This window comes from Hyperolius riggenbachi, chromosome 5 (genome assembly GCF_040937935.1).
Source record: "Hyperolius riggenbachi isolate aHypRig1 chromosome 5, aHypRig1.pri, whole genome shotgun sequence".
NCBI lineage: Eukaryota > Metazoa > Chordata > Amphibia > Anura > Hyperoliidae > Hyperolius > Hyperolius riggenbachi.
The window spans coordinates 376963619-376988702 of NC_090650.1; the positions used below are offsets into that span (position 1 = coordinate 376963619).

At 43.2% G+C, this 25084-nt stretch overlaps 1 protein-coding gene across 3 annotated transcripts in view; it reads right to left on the reverse strand.

Annotated features, from left to right (window-relative positions):
- RIPK2 (receptor interacting serine/threonine kinase 2) overlaps positions 1–23762 on the reverse strand; it is a 62662-nt gene extending 38900 nt beyond the window's left edge. Inside the window, exon 1 of one of the 3 annotated variants that reach the window (XM_068237610.1) lies at positions 23504–23762. In XM_068237610.1, coding sequence (XP_068093711.1) covers positions 23504–23748 — 245 coding nt within the window. In that variant the 5' untranslated portion in view covers positions 23749–23762. Of the gene's footprint in view, positions 1–2642; positions 2737–5261; positions 5322–23503 lie in introns of those variants that run through there. The other 2 variants (XM_068237613.1, XM_068237611.1) reach the window with 2 other exon arrangements.
- Positions 23763–25084: the final 1322 nt, after the last annotated feature.

The following is a 25084-nucleotide window of genomic DNA, read 5'->3' on the forward strand; positions in this document are numbered from 1 at the left end:
CCCCAAATGACCCCATTTTGGAAAGAAGACATCCCAAAGTATTCACTGAGAGGCATGGTGAGTTCATAGAAGATTTTATTTTTTGTCACAAGTTAGCGGAAAATGACACTTTGTGACAAAAAAAAAAAGGAAAAAAAAAGTTTCCATTTCTTCTAACTTGCGACAAAAAAAAAAATGAAATCTGCCACGGACTCACTATGCTCCTCTCTGAATACCTTGAAGTGTCTACTTTCCAAAATGGGGTCATTGGTGGGGTGTGTTTACTGTCCTGGTATTTTAGGGGGTGCTAAATATCGCCGTACTCAGGAAAAGTAGTATAATGTGTTTTGTGGTGAATTTTTACATATACCCATGCTGGGTGGGAGAAATATCTCTGTAAATGACAAATTTTAGATTTTTTTTTACACACAATTGTCCATTTACAGAGAGATTTCTCCCACCCAGCATGGGTATGTGTAAAAATACACCCCAAGCACATTATACTACTTCTCCTGAGTACGGCGATACGACATGTGTGACACTTTTTTGCAGCCTAGGTGCGCTAAGGGGCCCAACGTCCTATTCACAGGTCATTTTGAGGCATTTGTTTTCTAGACTACTCCTCACGGTTTAGGGCCCCTAAAATGCCAGGGCAGTATAGGAACGCCACAAGTGACCCCATTTTAGAAAGAAGACACCCCAAGGTATTCCGTTAGGTGTATGGTGAGTTCATAGAAGATCTTATTTTTTGTCACAAGTTAGTGAAAAATGAAACTTTGTGAAAAAACAATAAAAATCAATTTCCGCTAACTTTTGACAAAAAATAAAATCTTCTATGAACGCTTCATACACCTAACAGAATACCTTGGGGTGTCTTTTTTCTAAAAAGGGGTCACTTGCGGAGTTCCTATACTGCCCTGGCATTTTACGGGCCCAAAACCGTGAGTAGTCTGGAAACCAAATGTCTCAAAATGACTGTTCAGGGGTATAAGCATCTGCAAATTTTGATGGCAGGTGGTCTATGAGGGGGCGAATTTTGTGGAACCGGTCATAAGCAGGGTGGCCTTTTACATGACAGGTTGTATTGGGCCTGATCTGATGGATAGGAGTGCTAGGGGGTGACAAGAGGTGATTGATAGGTGTCTCAGGGGGTGGTTAGAGGGGAAAATAGATGCAATCAATGCATTGGGGAGGTGATCGGAAGGGGGTCTGAGCGGGATCTGGGGGTTTGGCCGAGTGATCAGGAGCCTACACGGGGCAAATTAGGGCCTGATTTGATGGGTAGGTGTGCTAGGGGGTGACAGGAGGTGATTGATGAGTGTCTCGAGGTGTGATTAGTGGGGGGAATAGATGCAAGCAATTCACTGGCGAGGTGATCAGGGCTGGGGTCTGAGGGCATTCTGAGGGTGTGGGCGGGTGATTGGGTGCCCTAGGGGCAGATAGGGGTCTAATCTGATGGGTAGCAGTGACAGGGGGTGATTGATGGGTAATTAGTGGGTGTTTAGAGGAGAGAACAGATGTAAACAGTGCACTTGGGTGGTGATCTGACGTCGGGTCTGCAGGCGATCTAATGGTGTGGGTGGGTGATCAGATTGCCCGCAAGGGGCAGGTTAGGGGCTGATTGATGGGTGGCAGTGACAGGGGGTGATTGATAGGTGATTGACAGGTGATCAGTGGGTTATTACAGGGAAGAACAGATGTAAATAATTCACTGGTGAATTGTTAAGGGGGGGGGAGGGGGGTTCTGAGGGAAATCTGAGCGTGCGGGCAGGTGATTGGGTGCCCGCAAGGGACAGATTAGGGTCTAATCTAATGGGTAACAGTGACAGGTGGTGATAGGGGGTGATTGATGGGTAATTAGTGGGTGTTTAGAGGAGAGAACAGATGTAAACAGTGCACTTGGGAGGTGATCTGACGTCGGGTCTGCAGGCGATCTAATGGTGTGGGTGGGTGATCAGATTGCCCGCAAGGGGCAGGTTAGGGGCTGATTGATGGGTGGCAGTGACAGGGGGTGATTGAAGGGTGATTGACAGGAGATTGACAGGTGATTGACAGGTGATCAGGGGGGATAGATGCATACAGTACACAGGGGTGGGGTCGGGGGGGGGGTCTGGGGAGACTCTGAGGGGCGGGGAGGGGGTGATCAGGAGTCCCCAGGGGGCAGTTTAGGGACTAAAAAAAAATAGCGTTGACAGATAGTGACAGGGCGTGATTGATGGGTGATTAGGGGGGTGATTGGGTGCAAACAGTGGTCTGGGGGTGGGCAGGGGGGGTCTGAGGGGTGCTGTGGGCGATCAGGGGGCAGGGGGGCAGATCAGTGTGTTTGGGTGCAGACTAGGGTGGCTGCAGCCTGCCCTGGTGGTCCCTCGGACACTGGGACCACCAGGGCAGGAGGCAGCCTGTATAATACACTTTGTAAACATCACAAAGCGTATTATACGCTTCCTATGTGGCGATCATCGGGTTAACAACCCGCCGGCGCTTCCGAGTGGCCGGCGGGATGACGTCGCGGGTGGGTGGAGCCTATTGCTGGCGGATGCGCGCGTGATCCCCGGCAAAACAGTGTCCCAGGACCCGACGCCATTCTGCGTTACGTGGTCCTGGGGCTGCCACTTTGTCGCCGCCAATCTGCAAGTACTCTTTGTGGCCATACATACTTTTACCTGTCAGATGTGTCTTTCAATTACTGCTTCTGTTAGCTGTTGCATAAGCATGTTCCTAGTTTCACATACTGTATGCTGTCTATGCATCTTAGCCTCTGTCGTCCTCTTCTTCCTTTGCCTTCAATTTTTCCAAGCATCAAGGTTTTCTCCAAAATATCTGGTCTTCTCATTATGTGACTAAGGTATTTGGGTTTTAATAGTAACATCAAATTTATGAAAATATTTAAGACATTAACAGAAGGTTTAAATTGTGGAATGGGATTCATGACTTCTTATGTAACATGATTGACTTGGCTTCATGATCTTCAGAAACCTGCTAGATTTCATGTGTGCTTGCATGAACTCACTGGCTCCAGCCTGCTGATCACCTGACATGTAACTGCTAAACAGTAACCAGCACAACTGCCATCTTTGGGCTCGATTCACAAAGCGGTGCTAACTGTTAGCACGCCTGTAAAAAAAACCCCTTAGCACGTCTAAACAAGCTTTTCGCGCATAAAACTTTACGCGTGCAAAACGTTATGCGCGTAACACTTTACGCGCGTACTGCACAGAGCGCAGGGCGCTTCGCGCGAAGTGGCCATTAAAGCCTATGGGACTTAGCGCGCGTAAAACTTTGAGAAATCCGGTGCTAACCTACTTAGCACCCTGGTTAGTGCGTCTAAAGGTTAGCACCGCTTTGTGAATCAATCCCTATGTGTTTACTATTTACCTGTATCAGTATTTTACTTCAGCTATCATCTGGAAATATGCCTGAAGAAGGGGACTAGTTCTCAGAAAGCTTGCATCATTTAATTTTATCAGTTAGCCATTAAAAGGTATTACTTTTACAAGACTTTTTTTTTAGACCTACATAATTTGCTTGGCTAATACGGTACAGAAACATTTTCACTAATAGTAATATTAACCATTCTAGTGAACCCTCTGGCCTTATTTCTTTAAATAGTTGACTGGTTGGACCTTCTAGCAGTTCAGAGATCTCTCAGTAGCTTCCTCCACACCCACAGTGCAAAAACATAAATTTTCCCAAATTACCTCTATTTATAGACCAACATTCACAGCCATATGTTACTTGGTGGATTTTGTGAACTAAGTTTATTGTAGAGGAAATGTCAAGGTAATGATTGTTGTGACAACAGGAAATACAACACATAGGTTTATACCTAGTTTAAAAAATAAAGGTACTTTTCAAGCATTCCTTTCCTGAAATAGGCAACAAGCATTTTGACAAAGTACTGCTAATGGGTATTCTGAATCTGACACATATGGAGAGTGACATATCCCTCACATAATATGGATTGAAGCCCATCCAGTCAAATATTCATGAATGACAGGTTGTAAGTAAGATTAGTACTATATACTTATACATCTTTATTTTGTCATGCTATATGCCACTTTAGAAGAAACTTAATAGTTTTTGTCCTTTCAACATGATTAACCTTAACTTTTTCCGGACCGCCGCAGTATAAATCTACGACAGGCAGGTGGCGCTGCGGTTCTGGTAGGACGTAAGCTCTACGTCCCATTCACCGCGCGTTCCCGCCGCTCTCGTCGCTCTGTCCCCGCCGCAATGTGCTGCCCTGCCGCCTCTATGACGGCAGAGCACTGTGAGCCGGGCAGGAGCCGTTTTCATTGGCTCCTGGCCCTGTCATTCCTGTAAGCCAATCCCATTGGCTTACATTGGATTTTTCCACGCCTAGCAGCTGTTTCAACAATCAAGGGAGCAGAGGGTGACAACTTGAGAAGCTTTCTGCTGATTGGTTCCAAGGGAGATTCCACAGCCCTTTACCTAGTATACTGCTACAATGACCTAAGTTGGGCAGCTCCATGAAATTTTAGCAGAGGACCCCAGGGTTCGCAGTTATCAGATCATTTTCTTAATACATAGTGCACCCATACAGATAAATGGAAGGCCCTAAAGGTGCAAACACAAGAATGCACAAGACTGTCAGGAATTAATCCCTCGAGTGACAGTTTAGGGCTGAGTGCTGTACCAGTTGGCTAATGACTAGGGAGAAGCAAACGAGTGCTTAAAGCGGAATGAAACCCAGCATTTCTACTTTGCTCTAATAGATTATTTACAGCATATTATATACAACTAGCATTTTTTTTTTACCAGAACTGCATTCAAGGGGTTAACACAGGCCTTAGAAGCTTCCCTGACAGCAGAGCTTGTAGATAATGTTATCTTGTGTTTAATTGTATCAAGTGAGAATGTAAACAAAGCCTTTTCTCACACTGCCGGGTCTCCTAAAGACAGTGAGACAATCGGAAAGCATCAGAAAGCATTTATGCTTAAGTTGGACGATGAATAGAGAAGTTATGAATAAAATGCAAAGTAAGCTCTCAGAGTAAAATAAGTGTACTTTAGGAATGTATAATTTCTAAATGAATAATAATACTTATGCACAAAAGCAAATATGCTAACCGTATGGCATATAACAAGTAGGAAAACATGTTTTTATTGAATATGATGTCAGGGTTTTATATTGCTTTAAAGGGGGACTATGGCGAAACATTGTACAATTTAAAATATGTGCAAACTTATACAAATAAGAACATTTTTCCCAGAGTAAAATGAGCCATAAATTACTTTTCTCCTATGTTACTGTCGCTTACAGTAGGTAGTAGAAATCTGACAGAAGCGACAGGTTTTGGACTAGTCATTCTCTTCATGGGGGGTTCTCAGGGATTTATTTATTTCCAAAAGCAGTTGGTGAATGGCAGTTGCTCTGTCCAACTGCCAAAAACTGTGTAGCGAGCAGGGATGCTAGCCAGCATCATTGTTTAAATCCTTTTTAGGGAATATCTTTATAAAAAATAAAAGCCTTCCTGAGAATCCCCTATGAAGAGATGGACAAGTCCAAAACCTGTCACTTCTGTCAGATTTCTACTACCTACTGTAAGTGACAGCAACATAGGAGAAAAGTAATTTATGGCTCATTTTACTCTGGAAAAAAACATACATTTTATTTGTCTATGCTTGCACATATTTTAAATTTTAAAATTTCTCGCCATAATGCCCCTTTCCAAGTTTCGTAAGAAATGGACATTTTAAACCTGCGGGTTATGGCAGGAGCAGTTAACAGACTTGTTGTCATGATTTCTGACTGTTGCGTTTCTCACCGCATTCTACCTCCCTCCGCTGCCTCCTCCCCTGGCTTTGAATGAGACGTGAAATGCAACAGCCACAGGGCTAAAACGTCCATTTTATATAAAACTTGTATTGAGCACTTGAAGCTCATCCCTACTAATGATGTGCTCTGTGTGACGTCTCCCTCCAAAGTCACAGAGTCCCATTCATCCCTCATTCTGAAGGGATTCAGCACTGCAAAGTAACCCTTGGGACTGGTTGGTGAGTCCACACACAATACTATGAGGCGATGCACCTAGGCTTAGAGGACAAAAACCAGGTGGAAAAAATGTGGTCCTTTAAGACTGGCTTGACTAAAAATGTAATATAAAGAGAGTTTCCGTTCTAGCAGGGTGGATCAGAATTGTCAAATTTTAGAAAGTTTAGAACAATGTGAACCTTATGGCTCACTCGAATGGTCTAGACATAAATGTAGACCTTATTCAGTGCCTCACTTAGTAAAAAAAAGTTATCACAGTATATACATATACAAGACCTTCAAACTCCTACAGGTTTCGTGCAACAGAGCCTGCTTCTTCAGCAAAAAATGGAAAAGGAATATTCAGTTATAATCAAAGTACTGCTTAATGGAGATATATCTTTTCTTTCAACCTAACTATGCAACAATGTATTTCTAACCAAGGCCCTATTTTTTTTAGCATGAAGTCAATAACACGTGTATCTTACAACGCGATGGATATGCCGGTTATGTCACGTATGCAAAGTACTAGAAAACTTTTAAACTCACAAGATGTGGAAGTTCCTCTCGGCAGAACTGAGGAAGTAAAGACAATATGTGTGATGTTTGCTTAGCCAACAACAACAATGTCCTGCTGCAACTTACAAGACTGTGGTTCAGTCACAAACAGAAAGATGGCTTATGTAAAAGCTGCTTGCTTTCACATCCTACTATTCAGTGGCGTAGCTAAGGAGCTGTGGGCCCAGATGCAAGTTCTACATTGGGGCCCCCAAACATTCTATACGTAACAATTGATACTACGCACCAAAACCTGCTAAGGACTACCACAGTGTCAGAGCGGAAGAAGGGATGAAGAACAGTCTGTTAAAGATCACCACTATTCAAAGTATCTATAGAAGTCATTATTATGAGCACAGGACCAATAGAGGGCTAATACTGAAGTTGAGGGAGGGCCCTTCAGAGCCCCAATGCAGTCGCAACCTCTGCAACCCCTATTGCTATGCCCCTGCTACTACTATTAGTAATGACACAGAACACTGCATGGCTATTACAATACCTTACAAAGCACAAATTCAGTACAATGATTCAACTACAAATTCTACAAAATTATGCAATTCCTAATTTCCTATTATTAAAAAAAACAAATGATTCAGTCTTAGAACTGGACACAGGGTCACTACTGAACTCTAACATTTTATCTGGAAGAGTTAGAAAACAAACTGTGGACTGGGGAATTTGCTGACAGTCCATTGCTCCTAAGCTGCCAACAGTCCTTCATTTTGAGCACAGGTGTCAAACACAAGGCCCGTGGGCCAAATGCTGTCCTCCTGGCCATTTTGTGTGGCTTTCAAGAGCTTCCAATGTCCATCATTGTAAGCACAAGCAGCAAAAGACCAAAGGAGCACACCAGTGACTGTATTTCTGATAGAAACATTGTCAGCTTGAGTCCGCGTAACCCACAATAACCCATGGGACTAGTGATGAGTGAATGATTTTGCGTAATTCACGAAATTACGATTTTGTCTGTATTCAAAATCTCACTAATTTCACGTAATTATGCGAGATTTTGCGTTAATGGGGAATTTTTTCATTACGATCATTTACATAACACAAGCAAATCCAAATTTTTTGTTTAACATGTAAAATTTGTCCGTTCTTGAAATTGTGTTCCAGTCCAGAGCCTCCTAATAAATTTAAAGCGACAGCACACGCAGGGACCTTTGCATTATCAGATATTGCAAGGCCCAAAACCAAATGTCTCAGCATGCATGACCGCTAAGTACACCTTGGCAAAGAGCACCTGTCTTAGAAGGGGCTGCAGGTAGAGCCTCCTGATACATTTAAAGCGACAGCATGTGCAGGGAGCTTTGCATTATCAGATATTGCAAGGCTCAAAATCATGTGTCTCAGCATGCATGACCACTAAGTGCACCTTGGCAAAGAGCACCTGTCTTAGAAGTGGCTGCAGATACAGCGTCCTGATACATTTAAAGCGACAGCATGTGCAGGGAGCTTTGCATTATCAGATATTGCAAGGCTCAAAATCATGTGTCTCAGCATGCATGACCACTAAGTGCACCTTGGCAAAGAGCACCTGTCTTAGAAGTGGCTGCAGATACAGCGTCCTGATACATTTAAAGCGACAGCATATGCAGGGGCCTTTGCATTATCAGTAATTGCAATCAATGAGTAACTATCCTGTGTTTAGTCATTACCTAAATGTGCATAATTACTATTAGAAATTAAATTATGTTCATTAAAGTAATTAAAATAACTTTGTTTCTATAGAAAACACAAAATTACGAAATTATGCGTTAAACGCAAATTTGCGCCAAAACGCGAAATTATGAAACCAAAATTTTGCTTACGGAATTCCAAATTATGGTTTGCAGGACAATTATGAAATTACAAATTCAGGTCGTGGCGGCAAAATTCGCGTCCCTAATTAAGGAAACGCAAAATTACAAAAATTTTGGCTCAACACTATATGGGACAACCCCCAAATAAATTAGCATGGTGCCCCCTCCTTGGATACAACCCCCCTCCCCTCGTAACTGGTAAATCACACACACACACATCCCCCCTCCCCCCAACACCATCTCCCTACATAGCAGAGGGTAGCAGAGCAGTGTAATATTTACTTTCTCTAGCGATGTGTCTTCTTGTCTCTTCTGCTCTTTCTAGCAGTCGCACACTCTGTGCTTCTATACCTCTTCCTCCCAATCATGTGACATGCCTCAGGAGCAGCATAGAGCATGTGGCTGTCAGGAAAATCAGAGGAGATCTGAAGCAGCACCAGAGTAGGTAAACATTAAACTGTTCCACTGCACTACTCTGCAGAATGGAGAGGAGCGGGCCCCCATGGTCACTATAGTTACGCCACTTAGATTGTGACTGTTCAATAAGTGTTAAATCTTAATAAAAATTTGGCCCGTGACGTAGACTATGTTTTAGATTTTGGCCCCTTACAAGACTGAGTTTGACACCCTTGATTTAGAGGCTCAGTCCTGTTTCTGGAGACAAAATCTCTTTGTTCCTGGGCCCTGACTCTTATGGTCTGATACACACACCTGTGCTTATTAACCATTTCAGCCCGCAGGGATTTTTCATCTTATGCATCAGAGCAATTTTCACCTCCCATTCATTCACTAATAACTTTATCACTACTTAACACAACTTATTGATCTATATCTTGTTTTTTCCGCCACTAATTAGGCTTTCTTTGAGTGGTACATTTTGCTAAGAATTATTTTTTATAAATGCATTTTAACAGGATTAATAAGAAACAAAATGGAAAAAAAATCATTATTTCTCAGTTTTCGTCCATTATAGCTTTAAAATAATCCATGCTACCATAATTAAAACCTATGTATTTTATTTGCCCGTTTGTCTTGGTTATGACACCATTTAAATTTTGTCCCTATCACAATGTATGGCGCCAATATTTTATTTGGAAATAAAGGTGCATTTTTTCCGCTTTGCGTCCATCACTATTTACAAGCTTATAATTTAAAAAATGTTCATAGTATACCCCCTTCAAATGCATATTTAAAAAAGTTCAGACCCTTAGGTAACTATTTATGTTTTTTTTTTTTTATTGTAATTTTTTTTTCCCATTAAAAATTTTATTTGGGTAATATTTTGGTGTGGGAAATAAACAGTTAATTTTTAATGTTATTATATGTGTAAATTGTAATGTAAAAAATATGTAAATGTAGTTTTACTATTTGGCCACAAGATGGCCACGTTGAGTTTTTTTTTTCTCCTTGTGCTTCTTGCTAACCGGAAGCACAAGGAGGACACGGAAAATTTTACGTGCCGAAAGACTGAAGCCTCTAGTAAGAGCACTTTGGTTTTTATGATGGGGACACAGATCGGTGATCGGGAACCACTGATCCCAGGGACAGCACGGGGGCGCGCCCGCGATCGAAGCACGGCACCGCAGCAGAGCAGCTGCCTGGACGTGAGCATCAGTTTCCGACCTGTTGCTGACTTCTGCCAATTCAACCAACCGAGAGTTCGTCTCTGGTGTCTTCCTGCTTTAACATTAAGACGTCTTCTGGTTCAGTCAGCCCGCTGGCCCTCCATCAGGAAGATATATCATCAACTACTGAAGTACGCTATCTGCCACCTGCATCTCCAGCTCTCCTGCCATTCCCTGTCCTGCGCCTCCAGTTTCAACCTCTGGGGCAATCGGCAGTGATCTGCAAAAAATATCTCTGTAAATGGACAATTGTGTGTAAAAAAAGAAAAAAATTGTCATTTACAGAGATATTTCTCCCACCCAGCATGGGTATGTGTAAAAATACACCCCAAAACACATTAAACTACTTCTCCCGAGTGCAGCGATACCACATGTGTGGCACTTTTTTGCACCCTAACTGCGCTAAGGGGCCCAAAGTCCAATGAGTACCTTTAGGATTTCAAGGGTCATTTTGAGACATTTGTTTTCAAGACTACTCCTCACGGTTTAGGGCCCCTAAAATACCAGGGCAGTATAGGAACCCCACAAATGACCCCATTTTAGAAAGAAGACACCCCAAGGTATTCTGTTAGGAGTACGGTAAGTTCATAGAAGATTTTATTTTTTGTCACAAGTTAGCGGAAATTGATTTTTATAGTTTTTTTTTCACAAAGTGTCATTTTCCGCTAACTTGTGACAAAAAATAAAATCTTCTATGAACTCACCATACTCCTAACGGAATACCTTGGGGTGTCTTCTTTCTAAAATGGGGTCATTTGTGGGGTTCCTATACTGCCTTGGCATTTTAGGGGCCCTAAACTGTGAGGAGTAGTCTTGAAAACAAATGTGGTATCGCCGTACTCAGGAGAAGTAGTGTAATGTGTTTTGGGGTGTATTTGTACACATGCCCATGCTGGGTGGGAGAAATCTCTCTGTAAATGGACAATTGTGTGTAAAAAAAAATAAAAACATTGCCATTTACAGAGATATTTCTCCCACCCAGCATGGGTATGTGTAAAAATACACCCCAAAACACATTATACTACTTCTTCTGAGTATGGAAATACCACATTTGTGGCACTTTTTTGCAGCCTAACTGCGCTAAGGGGCCCAAAGTCCAATGAGCACCTTTAGGCTTTACAGGGGTGCTTACATTTAGGCACCCCCCAAAATGCCAGGACAGTAAACACACCCCACAAATGACCCCATTTTGGAAAGTAGACACTTCAAGGTATTCAGAGAGGGCCATGGTGAGTTCGTGGCAGATTTCATTTTTTTTTGTCACAAGTTAGCAGAAATGGAAACTTTTTTTTTTTTTGGTCACAAAGTGTCATTTTCCGCTAACTTGTGACAAAAAATAAAATCCTCTATGAACTCACAATGCCTCTCAGTGAAAACTTTGGGATGTCTTCTTTCCAAAATGGGGTCATTTGGGGGGTATTTATACTATCCTGGAATTTTAGCACCTCATGAAACATGACAGGTGGTCAGAAAAGTAAGAGATGCTTCAAAATGGGAAAATTCACTTTTTGCACCATAGTTTGTAAATGCTATAACTTTTACCTTATCCAATAAATATACACTGAATAGTTGTTTTTTTTAATCAAAGACATGTAGCACAATAAATTAGGACAAAAATGTATACAGAAATTTTACTTTATTTGAAAAATGTCAGCACAGAAATTTAAAAAAAATCTTTTTTTTTTTGACAAAATTCATGTCTTTTTTGATGAATATAATAAAAAGTAAAACTCGCAGCAGCAATCAAATAGCACCAAAAGAAAGCTTTATTAGTGACAAGAAAAGGAGTTACAATTCATTTAGGTGGTAGGTTGTATGACCGAGCAATAAACCGTGAAAGCTGCAGTGGTCTGAATGGAAAAAAAGTGCCTGGTCCTTAAGGGGTAGAAAGACTGTGGTCCTCAAGCGGTTAATGCAGTTATCTAATCAACCAATCACATGGCAGGGGATGTTTTCTTGGAACACTTTATGCCCCTTAGTGCCAATTGGGCATCATTTAAATGCCACAAGCTACCTGTGCATTGTTTCTGACCATGTCCATCCTTTCAGGACCACCATTTACCCATCCTCTGATGCAGTGGCGTAGCCACAAACCTCTGGGCCTCGATGCGGAATCTGGATGTGGGCTCCCCCCCCAAACCATATGGTGGAGGGCCGGCCGACCACAAAATGCAATCAGATTCGCAGAAGATTTCCTCACAAAATGCAGTGAGATTGGCAGCAGATTTCCCCACAAATAGAATCAGATTGGCAGTATATTCTCTACAAGTGCAATGAGATTGGCAGCACATTTCCCCACAAATGCTCTGAGATTAGCAGCACATTTCCCCACAAATGCAATGAAATTGGCAGCAGATTTCCCCACAAATGCAATGAGATTGGCAGCACATTTCCCCACAAATGCAATGAGATTGGCAGCACATTTCCCCACAAATGCAATCTTATTGGCAGCACATTTCCCCACAAATGCAATCTTATTGGCAGCAGATTTCCCACAAATGCAATGAGATTGGCAGCAGATTTCCCCACAAATGCAATCTTATTGGCAGCACATTTCCCCACAAATGCAATCTTATTGTCAGCACATTTCCCCACAAATGCAATCTTATTGGCAGCAGATTTCCCACAAATGCTATGAGATTGGCAGCAGATTTCCCCACAAATGCTATGAGATTGGCAGCAGATTTCCCCACAAATGCTATGAGATTGGCAGCACATTTCCCCACAAATGCAATCTTATTGGCAGCACATTTCCCCACAAATGCAATCTTATTGGCAGCAGATTTCCCACAAATGCAATGAGATTGGCAGCAGATTTCCCCACAAATGCTATGAGATTGGCAGCACATTTCCCCACAAATGCAATTAGATCGGCAGCAGATTTCCCCACAGATGCTATGAGATTGGCAGCAGATTTCCCCACAAATGCTATGAGATTGGCAGCAGATTTCCCCAAAAATGCTATGAGATTGGCAGCACATTTCCCCACTAATGCAATGAAATTGGCAGCAGATTTCCCACAAATGCAATGAAATTGGCAGCAGATTTCCCCACAAATGCAATCTAATTGGCAGCATATTCCCCACAAATGCAACATACCTCAGCCACACCAGCCACGCGTAGGTGAATTCATATGCAGGAAGTGACATCATCGGTCCCGTCCAGCATTTAAAGTCCACCGCGCCTGCTATGCGTCGGTCTGGCTGGTTCCCATCTCCTGCTCACCGCTGATCTGACTGTTAGCGGTGATGAAGAGCCGTTTTGGGAGCCGAGCGGCCGAGCCAGAAGAGCCGATGATTAAAGAGACGGAATTCCCATCACTACACTAAGACTCAGTCTAGTGATGGGAATTCCTGCTCTTTAGAAAGCATCGGCTCTTCTGGCTTGGCCGCTCGGCTCCTTTTAAAGAGGCGGCTCGTGTTCGACTCCCAAATGGCTCTTCATACCCGGACATTTCAAAAAACTGTCCGGACGCCGGACGTAACCATAACCAACACACAGCCCCCGTTAGTGCAGTTTCTAGGCTAAAATGCACCCAGGGCGAGGGTGTAAACATTGCGCCCCCCCCCCCCCAGAGCAAGGTATGGGTGCCCGCAGTATAGGTTAGCCAGGTCTAGTTGCACTCAGTATAGGTCCCCCCAGTATAGGTAGCCAAGAGTAGGCTCCCCTGTATAGGTAGCCAGCAATAGGTCCCCCCAATATAGGTAGCCAGGCATAGGTAAGCCAGCATAGTTGCCCCCGGTATAGGTTAGCCAGGTAGGTGCCTCCAGCATAGGTAGCCAGTATGGCTGCCCCCAGTATAGGTTAGATAGGCAGGCGCCCCCGGTGTAAGTTAGATAGGTAGGTGCACACAGTACAGGTTAGCTAGGTGGGTGCCTCTAATATAGGTAGCCAGAATAGTTGCCCCCAGCATAGGTTAGATAGGTAGGTGCCCCCAGTATAGGTTAGTTAGGTAGGTGCCTCCAATATAGGTAGCCGGTATAGTTGCCACCTGTATAGGCTAGCTAGGTAGGTATGTGCCCCCAATACAGGTTAGATAAGTAAGTGCCCCCAGTATAGGTTAGATAGGTAGCTGCCCTTCAGTATAGGTTAGATAGGTAGGTGCCCCCCCAGTATAGGTTAGATTAGGTAGCTGCTCCCCCCAGTATAGGTTAGATTAGATAGCTGCCCCCCAGTACAGGTTAGATTAGGTAGGTGCCCCCCAGTATTGGTTAGGTTAGGTAGGTGCCCCCCAGTATAGGTTAGGTTAGGTAGCTGCCCCCCAGGATAGGCTAGATTAGGTAGGTGCCCCCAGGATAGTTTAGATCAGGTAGGTGCCCCCCAGTATTGGTTAGATTAGGTAGCTGCCACCCAAAATAGGTTAGGTAGCTGCCCCCCAGGGTAGGTTAGGCAGCTGCCCCCCAGGATATGTTAGATTAGTTAGGTGCCCCCCAGGATAGGTTAGATTAGGTAGGTGCTCCCCAGGATAGGTTAGATTAGGTAGGTGCCCCCCAGTATAGGTTAGATTAGGTAGGGACCCCCCAGTATAGGTTAGGTAGGTGCCCCCCACACCAATAATGGAGGGGAAGCCGCAGCCGCGGGGAGGGCAGCCCGACCTCTCCCTCTCTCTCCCTGGGCCGTCCTCCATGCTCCCCCTCGGAGTGCAGAATAATGTGCAGGGAAGCGCTGCCTGTACACAACTACTCACCTCCCTGGTTCCAATCGCCGCTCGCTTGCTACTGATCTTCCCCTCTCTGCATAGATGATGATACACACGATGCTTCCTGTTTAACAGGAAGCAGCGTGTGTATTAGCGGCTTTGGGGTGGTGTTGAAAAATGGGTGTGGTCATGAACCAAAATGTGGGTGTGGTCGTGGGTGGAGACAAGTTTACATGAACTAAGCAATGGTGGGACATTAGATTAGGACAGTGGTGGCGAACCTTTTGGAAGTCGAGTGTCCAAATTGCAAAGTCACTTTACTATCACAAAGTGCCAACAGCAATTTAAACTAAATATAAACGTTTTAACTCATACATGAACATTATGGAAAATCCAAGTTGAAAATAAACTGTGAAGATAAAAAATTTCATCCATCCTACTCCTGAAAAATTTATTCATTTTTTTTAGAACCTCCCAGTTTCATTTTCTGTTTTAAAAAGCGGAAAAAGTAGGTTTAATGCTATTGTCTCATATGATGATGATTCAGCTTTTTCCATAGTTTTGCAGTTAGCAATTATGTGACCCCCAACAAGACAAATTCAGCAATCATGAGGCTCCCCCATCAAGACAAATTCAGCAATCATGAGGCCCCCAACATGACCAACTCAGCAATCATGAGGCCCCGAACAAGACAAATTCAGCAATCATGAGGCCCCCAACAAGACAAATTCAGCAATCATGAGGCCCTGAACAAGACACATTTAGCAATCTTGAGGCCCTTAACAAATCATGAAGCCCCCAACAAGTCAGTAACCACGAGGACCCCAACAAGACAAATTCAGCAGTCATGAGGCACATAAATAGACAGCATTTCACATAAATAGGCAGAATGCCCCCTTAATATGGTAGACACCTTTCACCTGGCAGCAGTTCCCCAAAATACACTCAATCTGACAGCAGTGGTTCCCCAAAAATAGGTAGCCCCAGGTCTATAGGTGACCCCAAAATAGGTGGCCAGCGGTATAGATGTCCCCAGAACTGGTAGCTAGGGGTAGAGATGTCCCCAGGACAGGGAGCCAGGGGTATATGTGCCCAGTATATGTAGGCAGGGGTATATGCGCCCAGTATATGTAGCCAGAGGTATATGTGCCCAGTATATGTAGGCAGGGGTATATGTGCCCAGTATATGTAGTCAGGGGTATATGTCCCCAGTATATGTAGCCAGGGGTATATGTCCCCAGTATATGTAGCTAGGGGTATATGTCCACAGTATATGTAGCCAGAGGTATAGATGACCCCAGTATATGTAGTCAGGGGTATATGTGCCCAGTATATGTAGCCAGGGGTATATATGCCCAGTATATGTAGTCAAGGGTATATGTGCCCAGTATATGTAGTCAAGGGTATATGTCCCCAGTATATGTAGCCAGAGGTATATGTGCCCAGTATATGTAGGCAAGGGTATATGTGCCCAGTATATATAGTCAGGGGTATACGTGCCCAGTATATGTAGTCAGGGGGATATGTGCCCAGTATATGTAGGCAGGTGTTTATGTTCCAGTATATGTACGCAGGTGTATATGTCCCAGTATATGTAGGCAGGTGTATATGTCCCATTGTATGTAGGCAGGTGTATATGTCCCAGTATATGTAGGCAGGTGTATATGATCCAGTATATGAAGGCAGGTGTATATGTCCCAGTATATATAGCCAGGGTTATATGTCCCAGTATATGTAGGCAGGTGTATATGTCCCAGTATATATAGCCAGGGGTATATGTCCCCAGTATATGTAGCCAGGGGGTATATGTCCCCAGTATATGTAGCCAGGGGGTATATGTCCCAGTATATTTAGCCAGGGGTATATGTCCCAGTATATGTAGCCAGGGGTATATGTTCCAGTATATGTAGGCAGGTGTATATGTCCCAGTATATGTAGGCAGGTGTATATGTCCCAGTATATGTAGGCAGGTGTATATGTCCCCAGTATATGTAGGCAGGTGTATATGTCCCCAGTATATGTAGGCAGGTGTATATGTCCCAGTATATGTAGGCAGGTGTATATGTCCCAGTATATGTAGGCAGGGGTATATATCCCAGTATATATAGCCAGGGGTATTTGAGCCCAGTATATGAAGTCAGGGGTATATGTGCCCAGTATATGTAGTCAAGGGTATATGTGCCCAGTATATGTAGGCAGGGGTATATATTCCCCAGAATAAGTAGCCAGGTGTGCCCCAGCAGGAGGGGAGCAGCGCAGAGAAGAGAGAGAGCTATGTGCGGACAGCGGGGAAGGGCGGACGTCTCCCCCCCTTCCCTCACCTTAGGGGGCTCTCTCTCCCTCGCTGTCCCCTCCGTAACGAAGTGTGCAGCGGCTGGGCAGCGGGCGGAACTTACCTCGTCTCGTCGCAGGCGCCGGATGGCGACACCAGACCAGAGTGCGGCACCAGAACTCCTGGCGCAGGAGCGAGACGAGGTAAGTTCCGCCCGCTGCCAGCCGCTGCACACTTCGTTCCGGAGGGGAGAGCAAGGGAGGGAAAGCCCTCTAAGGTGAGGGAAGGGGGGGGGAGACGTCCGCCCTTCTCCACTGTGCCCAGAGCTTTCCCTCTTCTCTGCGCTGCTCCCCTCCTGCTGGCTGCACGGGCATGCGGCCGGGGGGGGGGGGGGGGGCAGCGGGCGGCCAGGGTCAGGCAGATGACCGATTTTGGCATATGTGTGGACACCCAGGATAATGCACCATGTCACACAGCTCAAATCATTTCAAATTGGTTTCTTGAACATGACAAATGAGTCACATTTGCATGCGAGTGTGCGAAGGGTTAATAGATTTTTGCTGTTTTCTAGCCACACCCCCTTCAGCACCTCCCTTTCCTTAATAACTTATTTAATGTCCTAACTAGAGGCGATGTGCCTGGATATATGTATTTTTTTTCTTGTTACTGACCCCTGTGGCTAGGGTCTTATTCAGTGCACTCCCTCCTCCCCTGTATGTGTTTGTCAGCATGCACACAGCTTATGCTGGTGTATGTGCATGGTGCACATGGATACATCACGTTAGCTCCCTTGAGCGATTGGTAAGATGCACTATCTGTCCCAGGAGAGGACGTCAGGATGTGTGCTCCTAATCCATTGATAGGTTGGATGCAATGAATGTGTTTGCATGTCTGCACTATGCATGTTACAGGGCCAGAGTTAGAACACCTATGTTTACCTGGGTACTTCTGTGCAGTGTAGGTGACTAAGCATAAGAATGCATTCTTCTGTGAACTAAGACCCCGGCTTTTAACTTAGCTGTAGGGATAACAGTGGTGCCTGGATGAGTGAATCTGTGAATGCATTTGTTTGAACAATTGCATGCGAGTGTGCGAAGGGTTCATAGATTTTTGCTGTTTTTAAGGGGAGAGAAGGGCCCTTCTCCACTGTGCCCATAGCTTTCCCTCTTCTCTGCGCTGCTCCCCTCCTGCTGGCTGCACGGGCATGCAGCCGGGGGGGGGGGAGGGGGCCACGGGCGGCCAGGGTCGGGCAGATGACCGATTTTGCCATATGTGCGGACACCCGGGATAATGCACCATGTCACACAGCTCAAATCATTTCAAATTGGTTTCTTGAACATGACAAATGAGTTCACTGTTTTAAAATGGCCCCCACAGTCACCAGATCTCAACCCAATAGAGCATATTTGGGATGTGATGGAACAGGAGCTTTGTGCCCTGGATGTGCATCCCACAAATCTCCATCAACTGCAAGATGCTATCCTATCAATATGGGCCAACATTTCTAAAGAATGCTTTCAGCACCTTGTTAAATCAATGCCATGTAGAATTAAGGCAGTTTTGAATGCAAAAGGGGGGTCAAACCCGGTATTAGTATGGCTGCAAGCAATATAAATAGACTCGTACTTTAGACTCATTGGGCCTGATTCACAAAGCGGTGCTAACAGTTAGCACGCTGGTGAAAAGCCCTTTATCACGCCTAAACTCAGTTTAGGCATGATAAGTTTAGGTGTGATAAGTTTAGGTGTGATAAGTTTAGGCATGATAAGTTTAGGTGTGATAAGTTTAGGCGTGATAAGTTTAAGCACCAACTGGGTTAGCACCGCAGTGCATAGCTGATCAAAAGTTTTGTGCTAGCAAAGTCTGGTGCACTTTGCATAGAGTTTAATAGTGCTGCTTTGCGCGCGGGACTTTGCGCGCGATCTAAACTTATCTAAACTTATCATGCCTAAACTAATCACGCCTAAACTTATCACGCCTAAACTGGCTTTTCACCAGCGTGGTGCAATGGTTATCACGCCTAAAGACTCTAACTGGGTTAGCACCGCTTTGTGAATCGAGCCCATTATTTCGAATCCAACGTGTATTTTCGACTCGTAATCAAATTTAAAGAGAAAATACATTTCCATTCGTAACTGCTATTAAGTTCGAATTGAAAGCGCATGTAGTTGTAACTGAAACCACTCGAAGTCGAAACCGTCTCTTACGAGCATCACTGATATCAAACAGTCCCAGTGCATCCAAAGTGACAGCCAGAACACCAGTGCAATACTGCTATATACTGTAACCACTGTCTGACTCATGTTTCACTGCTCACAAGTTGGCTTCATCTGAGGCTATGTGTATAAGTTCAAAATGTATTGAAAATGAATGCATACATTTGCAGACATAAAACATCCACATAATATATTGCCAAGGGGAACAATAATCCAGTGCGCAACAGGCAAGAAACATATCAAATCCTGCCAGGCGGCTGTACTTTCTGCATCAGACTCATCCCTCAGGCATACATTGTAAAATCTAAGATTTACTGCCTAAAGATACATCCTCACCCTTGAATAACACAACACAAAAATAAATTCCCCAGCTACAAATAACCAGACTAATTAAACTTCAAAACCACTACTAGATATGGACCCCTAATCACATGCAATCAGCAATCCTGTGCCAAAAGCAAAACAGAAAGAAAACAGAGGATAGAATGTGTCAAGTGATGACACCTAATCTGTGATCATAAAAACAGGTATCAAAATATGTAAAAAATTTAAAAAAAGCCAGTCCCTCGTTGGAGGCAGATTTTGAACACCATATTTTCTGAAGTAATAGCCATTTTATTTCTCCAGAATAACAGGTGCCCCAGAACATTACGGAATTAGTACTACAAATGGCGTAAAGTTTACCATGGTGAGGAATAACATGTGTATGCATGCATATGATAGGAGACTGATGTGACCACGCCCACTCGGTGTTACCTGCTGATGGGACTGGGACATTTAATCTCCAGCCGGACATAGGCTGGGGGGCTTTTTTCTTTATAAGGAAAGGTGTGATGTAAATATGTGTTACCACTATCTGTTGCACTTCCTGACGAAGCCCTTCGGGGTGAAACATGTAGAAGTTGTTTGAATGTCACTGTATATATTTGGCACCCCTTAGCTCACCCATGGCTAACTAGCCAACCAGTGTAGTTGGTAACTAAGTGTCTGACAGGGTCGATTGGTGCAGGTTACACAGACTCAGTGTTTCTGCATTTGCCAGCAGAGGACTGTACATGGCCGCTGCAGCATGCTAGCTCAACCATCCAACTGCATCAGACATGAGTTGATGAGTCCCCTACCATCCTAACCACACTAGCTGGTGTGGGAGTGTAAAGGCTGTACTGAGAGTATTAGCAGTGTCCGCATTCATAGGTATGCTGGGCTCTATTTCAAGTCAGTTCTTCTCCCTAGTTTTCTCCAAGTTGATATTTTGGCTTCTACTAACGCTAAAATGCACATGACATCTTTCTGTTTAACTCATGGGCCTTTACTCAATTAAATTTTTCTCGTACGTTTTTCCCTAGGTGATATTTTCACACTTGATTAATAAAATACCCTTTAAGCCACCAGCAAGCAAAAAATACTCTTGATAATTGAATAATTTTGGCAGTACTTTTTCACCAACTTTTTGGTACTTTTTCAATTGCTGAGTGCTGAAAAGTTATTTAGAACAGGAGATGAAAAAACAATCTCCAAAGAGAAAACTTAGGAGATAAAGGCCTCAATTCACTAAGCTTATCTCCTGTCTTTAATAACTCTTCTAGAGTTGTTACCATGGTGATAAGGCATGTAGTATTCAAGAAACATTTGACCTCAGGCAAACCTAAAGTTAACTCTTCTGTCTTTAAGTTAACTCTTTAATCCTTAAAATAACTCCAGAGTTAAAGACAGGCTGTTCATTAACTGCGTGTGAAAATAACTACAGAGGAGGTAAATTAACTACAGAGGAGGTAACGTAAGGAATGAAGAGATAAGATTACTCTCTTACTGTGTGGAGGTAAGTTTTCTCTTGCCTTATTATCTCCAGCATGATCTTAGTGAATTGAGGCCAATGTGAATTGAATAAGGGCCCTAATGTTAACATCGGTAAAGGCTCCAAAATAATGACAACTCTAAATAAAATTATTTTCCACCTTAGGCTTGTAAAAAATATTTAGCAGTCTGGCAGTAACTTAAACGGCCAGTATGTTTTTCTTTTTTGCAAACGTTCTAGAATTTGTTGAACAGCTTTCATATATTAATATGCTTTCATATATTAATATCCCCTGGATTCCCTGGTAATCCATGGCTTACCTTCCAATATAGCTTCTCTGGTAGTCTAGAGTGGGCCAAACATAATGCAAAGTGGGGGAACCCCCTGAGGTCCAAATCTGATGGCTCCGAGGGCCAGATTTGGCCCACGGGCTGGAGTTTGTATGGCCTAAACTGACCACTGCTGGCAGGATCGATAATTCAGCTTTGTAACAGTCTGCTGACTCTGCATTGTCTCTTCCTTCTAGTCAATGGAATGTATTGTACTGAGTAAACAAAGATAATCAACTGAAATATGGGGAATGCAATGTGCAGAGCTTCAGTCTTCACAGCGATTGCAGTGGGGCGGTGTCTATTGCAGCCACTCCTCTCAGTGTACAAAGTCATGTCACTGGGAGACTATCACAACAGATTTGTTTTAAAGTTAACTACAGCACTGAAACACAAACCATGTGAAAGAGAAAAGTAACCTTGTGGATAACTAATTACTCGAGCATTGAAAAAGTACTGTAAGGTTAAGCCACATAAAGCAACAGAATTACGTAGCTATGATCATACAATAGGTATCCATTGTGCCTTCATGATTGACAAACTCACTTACAGTAGCCCTAGGTGATGCATATCTGTCAATAACTCACTGTCAAAAATCTGTTTTTTTAATTATTATTTATTTTCCAATCATTTATAAAAGTGGAATACAACTCTGGTATAACATTCAATAAACATACGTTTTTATGCTTTTTATTAGTAAGTTAAGTAGTTTATCTGCCATTGCATTTCATTGCATAGTTGCTGTATTTATATATTACAATCTACCGTATTTAGTGATCACTTCTCAGCTCTCTACTATGGCTATCATTCATAAAGCATTTCCGCATGCGGAAATGGTGAAAACAGCTCACTTTACCGACCTCTTAGGGCTCTTCCACACTAGAGGCTGCGGTAGAAAAGGCTGAAACTCAGCCTTTTGCTTAACGCCAATACATAGCGTTTTCAAAGCGTTCTACAGCTCATATGAAAACGTCCTTTTGTTTTTTATTCTATAAAAATAAGTGAACAAGTCAGCTGTAAAACGCTTTGAAATGCTGAAGTTGGCGTTTTCCATTGACGATCATTGAAACGCCAACAGCCAACTTCGGCTGTAAACAGCCCTGAAAAAGCTCCTGGGAGCGTTGAAACGCAACGCTCCAAAACGCCGAGTTAGATGTGAAAGGTAAAATGAAAGTCTATGGACTTTCAATTTACCTTGGAAAACGCCAACTTCGGCTGTGGCGTTAAAACGCCGAAAAAGTCCTCTGGTGTGAAAGGGCCCTTAGCAAAGTCTCCATTCATAAAGGCTCTTTCCTCATGCGAAGCTGACATTTCCGAGCAGAGCGATATATCATTAAAAATGTAACAAACTGTCAATTCATAAAGGTTACCGCAAGCGGTATGAGGACAGGGAATACCGCCCCCTCTGATGTGGCGATAACAATGTTAAGTTAATGGAGACACAGACCTCCCAGGCAGCTGCAGTAGAGCGGAACACATAGAAATGTATTAACCCTGCAGCTTCTCCTGTTTCCGCAAGCCTACCGCCTGCCTACCGCCAGCCTAGTTCGGGAAATCTCCGCACTCCTATCGAAACTGTATACATTTTTATGAATGCCCACCCAGAAGTCTAAAATACCCCCAGCGGGGTTTTCCCGCATACATTTACTTTACCGACAACAGTTTTATGAATGATAGCCATGTGTACAGCTCAGTTTAATCAATGCTGCTAATATTTACTAATTGTAGCTTACAAAGGAATGTAAACAAAGGCTTCTCCCAACCCTCATTTCACCTGGCAGCAAAAGATGGTATACTGCTTCAGTGTAGGTCTTTCTGCAGCTCAAATTAAAGGAAACCTGAGGTGAGAGGGATTTGGAGGCTTACATTCTTTTAAATACATCAGATTGCCTGGCTGTCTTTCTAATCATGTGCCTCTAACACATTTGGCCGACGGACCCTGAACATGCATACAGATCTGGTGTTCTGCCTGAAATCTGAAGGGATTAGTCAGTGACATGACTCTGTACTCTCTAAAGTGCTTTGGAAGATGTCAGTGCTACATACAGTAAATGCATAATAATAAGACATGGGGTAGATACCATTAGTAGCAGCTACTAAGCACTTCAGCTGGTGTGACTAAGTCTCACGTGTGGCATGAAAAGGGAACAGTGAATATGCCTACCATGACAATTTGTTCACTTCCTGGTAAAATCTAGCTTGAACGTTTCTCATTTAAACATTATAAATTATTTACAGTATTAATATATTCTGTGAATTCACTTTTGTAAGAGGAGAGGCAAAGAACACTCACCTTTCCACAAGAAGACGCTCTGTTGGGAAGAACTTGACAGCCACATCTGTCCTCCAGTCAGCGTGGAGGGCTCTGTGTACTGTCCCATAAGCCCCCTTGTTTATAAACCTGAGTTCTGTCAGCTTGCTGTAAGGTATCTGTTGGAGATAGCTGCTGATACTGGCAGTCTGTTGCTGTAAGGTGTCCTCTTGGCATTGTGTAGGAGAGGAACACCCGGACTCCTGGCTACTAACGCTGCTGCTCATCTTGAGAGATGACATTTGTGCCCCAAGTGTGCTAATACTGCGTTACTCTGGCTGTGAAATTCTCTTCCTGGAAAAAGTAAAACCCACACAGCTCCCTCCCTTTCCAGCTCTCTGTACAATCCAACCCTCCACTGGGTGAAAGTGAAAGAGAGAGAAAACGAACTAACTGGCAGTTCCTGTTTCACCAGTCATTTGTTGCTAGACTGAGAAAGATATAGATTAAATGCAATGCATTTGTAAAATAGTTCCTGTCATAGGTGGTTATAAGAAAAATTTGGCATGTGTCTTTCTAGGAAGGGTTAGGGGACCTTGTTACTGAGTGTTATACAAGATGCTGTCAGGCTACCTTTAGAAGACAGGCAGTGATGTCATTGGGACTTCAGGTACTGTCCTGAAACTTGTTCTGCCAGTTGCCTAGAGAGTTTCACACACACATTTCAAACCATTTCTGTGAAAGACCGGGAAATTCCCACCTCATGTAAAACTGCTAAGTGCGGAAGCTTTTTTTTTTAAGTTACCTTAACTGACCAGTTTTAGGAGATGTGTACACAGGCATTTATGTTAAGAATTTGAATGGCATTTTTGAGTAATATTACAAAAGCAAACAAAAAGAAAGACGAAAAAAAGAAGGAATCAGGATGGAAAGTTCAACAAATCTCAGAGGAACTATATTATTATTATTAAAGAGACACTGAAGCAAAAAAAAATATATGATATAATGAATTGGTTGTGTACTATGAATAATTACTAGAAGATTAGCTGCAAAGAAAATATTCTCATATTTTTATTTTCAGGTATACAGTGTTTTTTCTAACATTGCATCATTCTCTAATATGTGCAGATTATACAACACTCAGCATTCAAAATGATTGTTTCAGAGCAGTCTGTGAACTAATGACCTCTCCTCTGCCAGAGGAAAAGTAAATAGTTAACTAACAGTTGAGATAATAAAAGTCAGAAAACAGCCCTCTCCACAACTTTGAAAGTCATAGAGATAATGGCTTTTTTGTATAGAGATAACAACTGGAGTTTCTTAACTCTTCCTGTACTGGAAACAATTAGACTGATGTATCTGATCTTAATGTTTTATTTCTTAGCTGTACTACACATACAAATCATAATATAATAGTTTTTTTTTCCCGCTTCAGTGTCTCTTTAAGTATTTATGTATATAATGATAAAATCTTCTACATAGCTATTGGCCCATGTGTACATTTTATACTGCCCCCCCAGCACAGTATGTGTAATGATTACACTGGGGAACCATTTTGAACACATCTTTTGTTGACTTCAATGTTTAACCACTTTACCCCCGCGCGTACGGATTTCTCCGCCC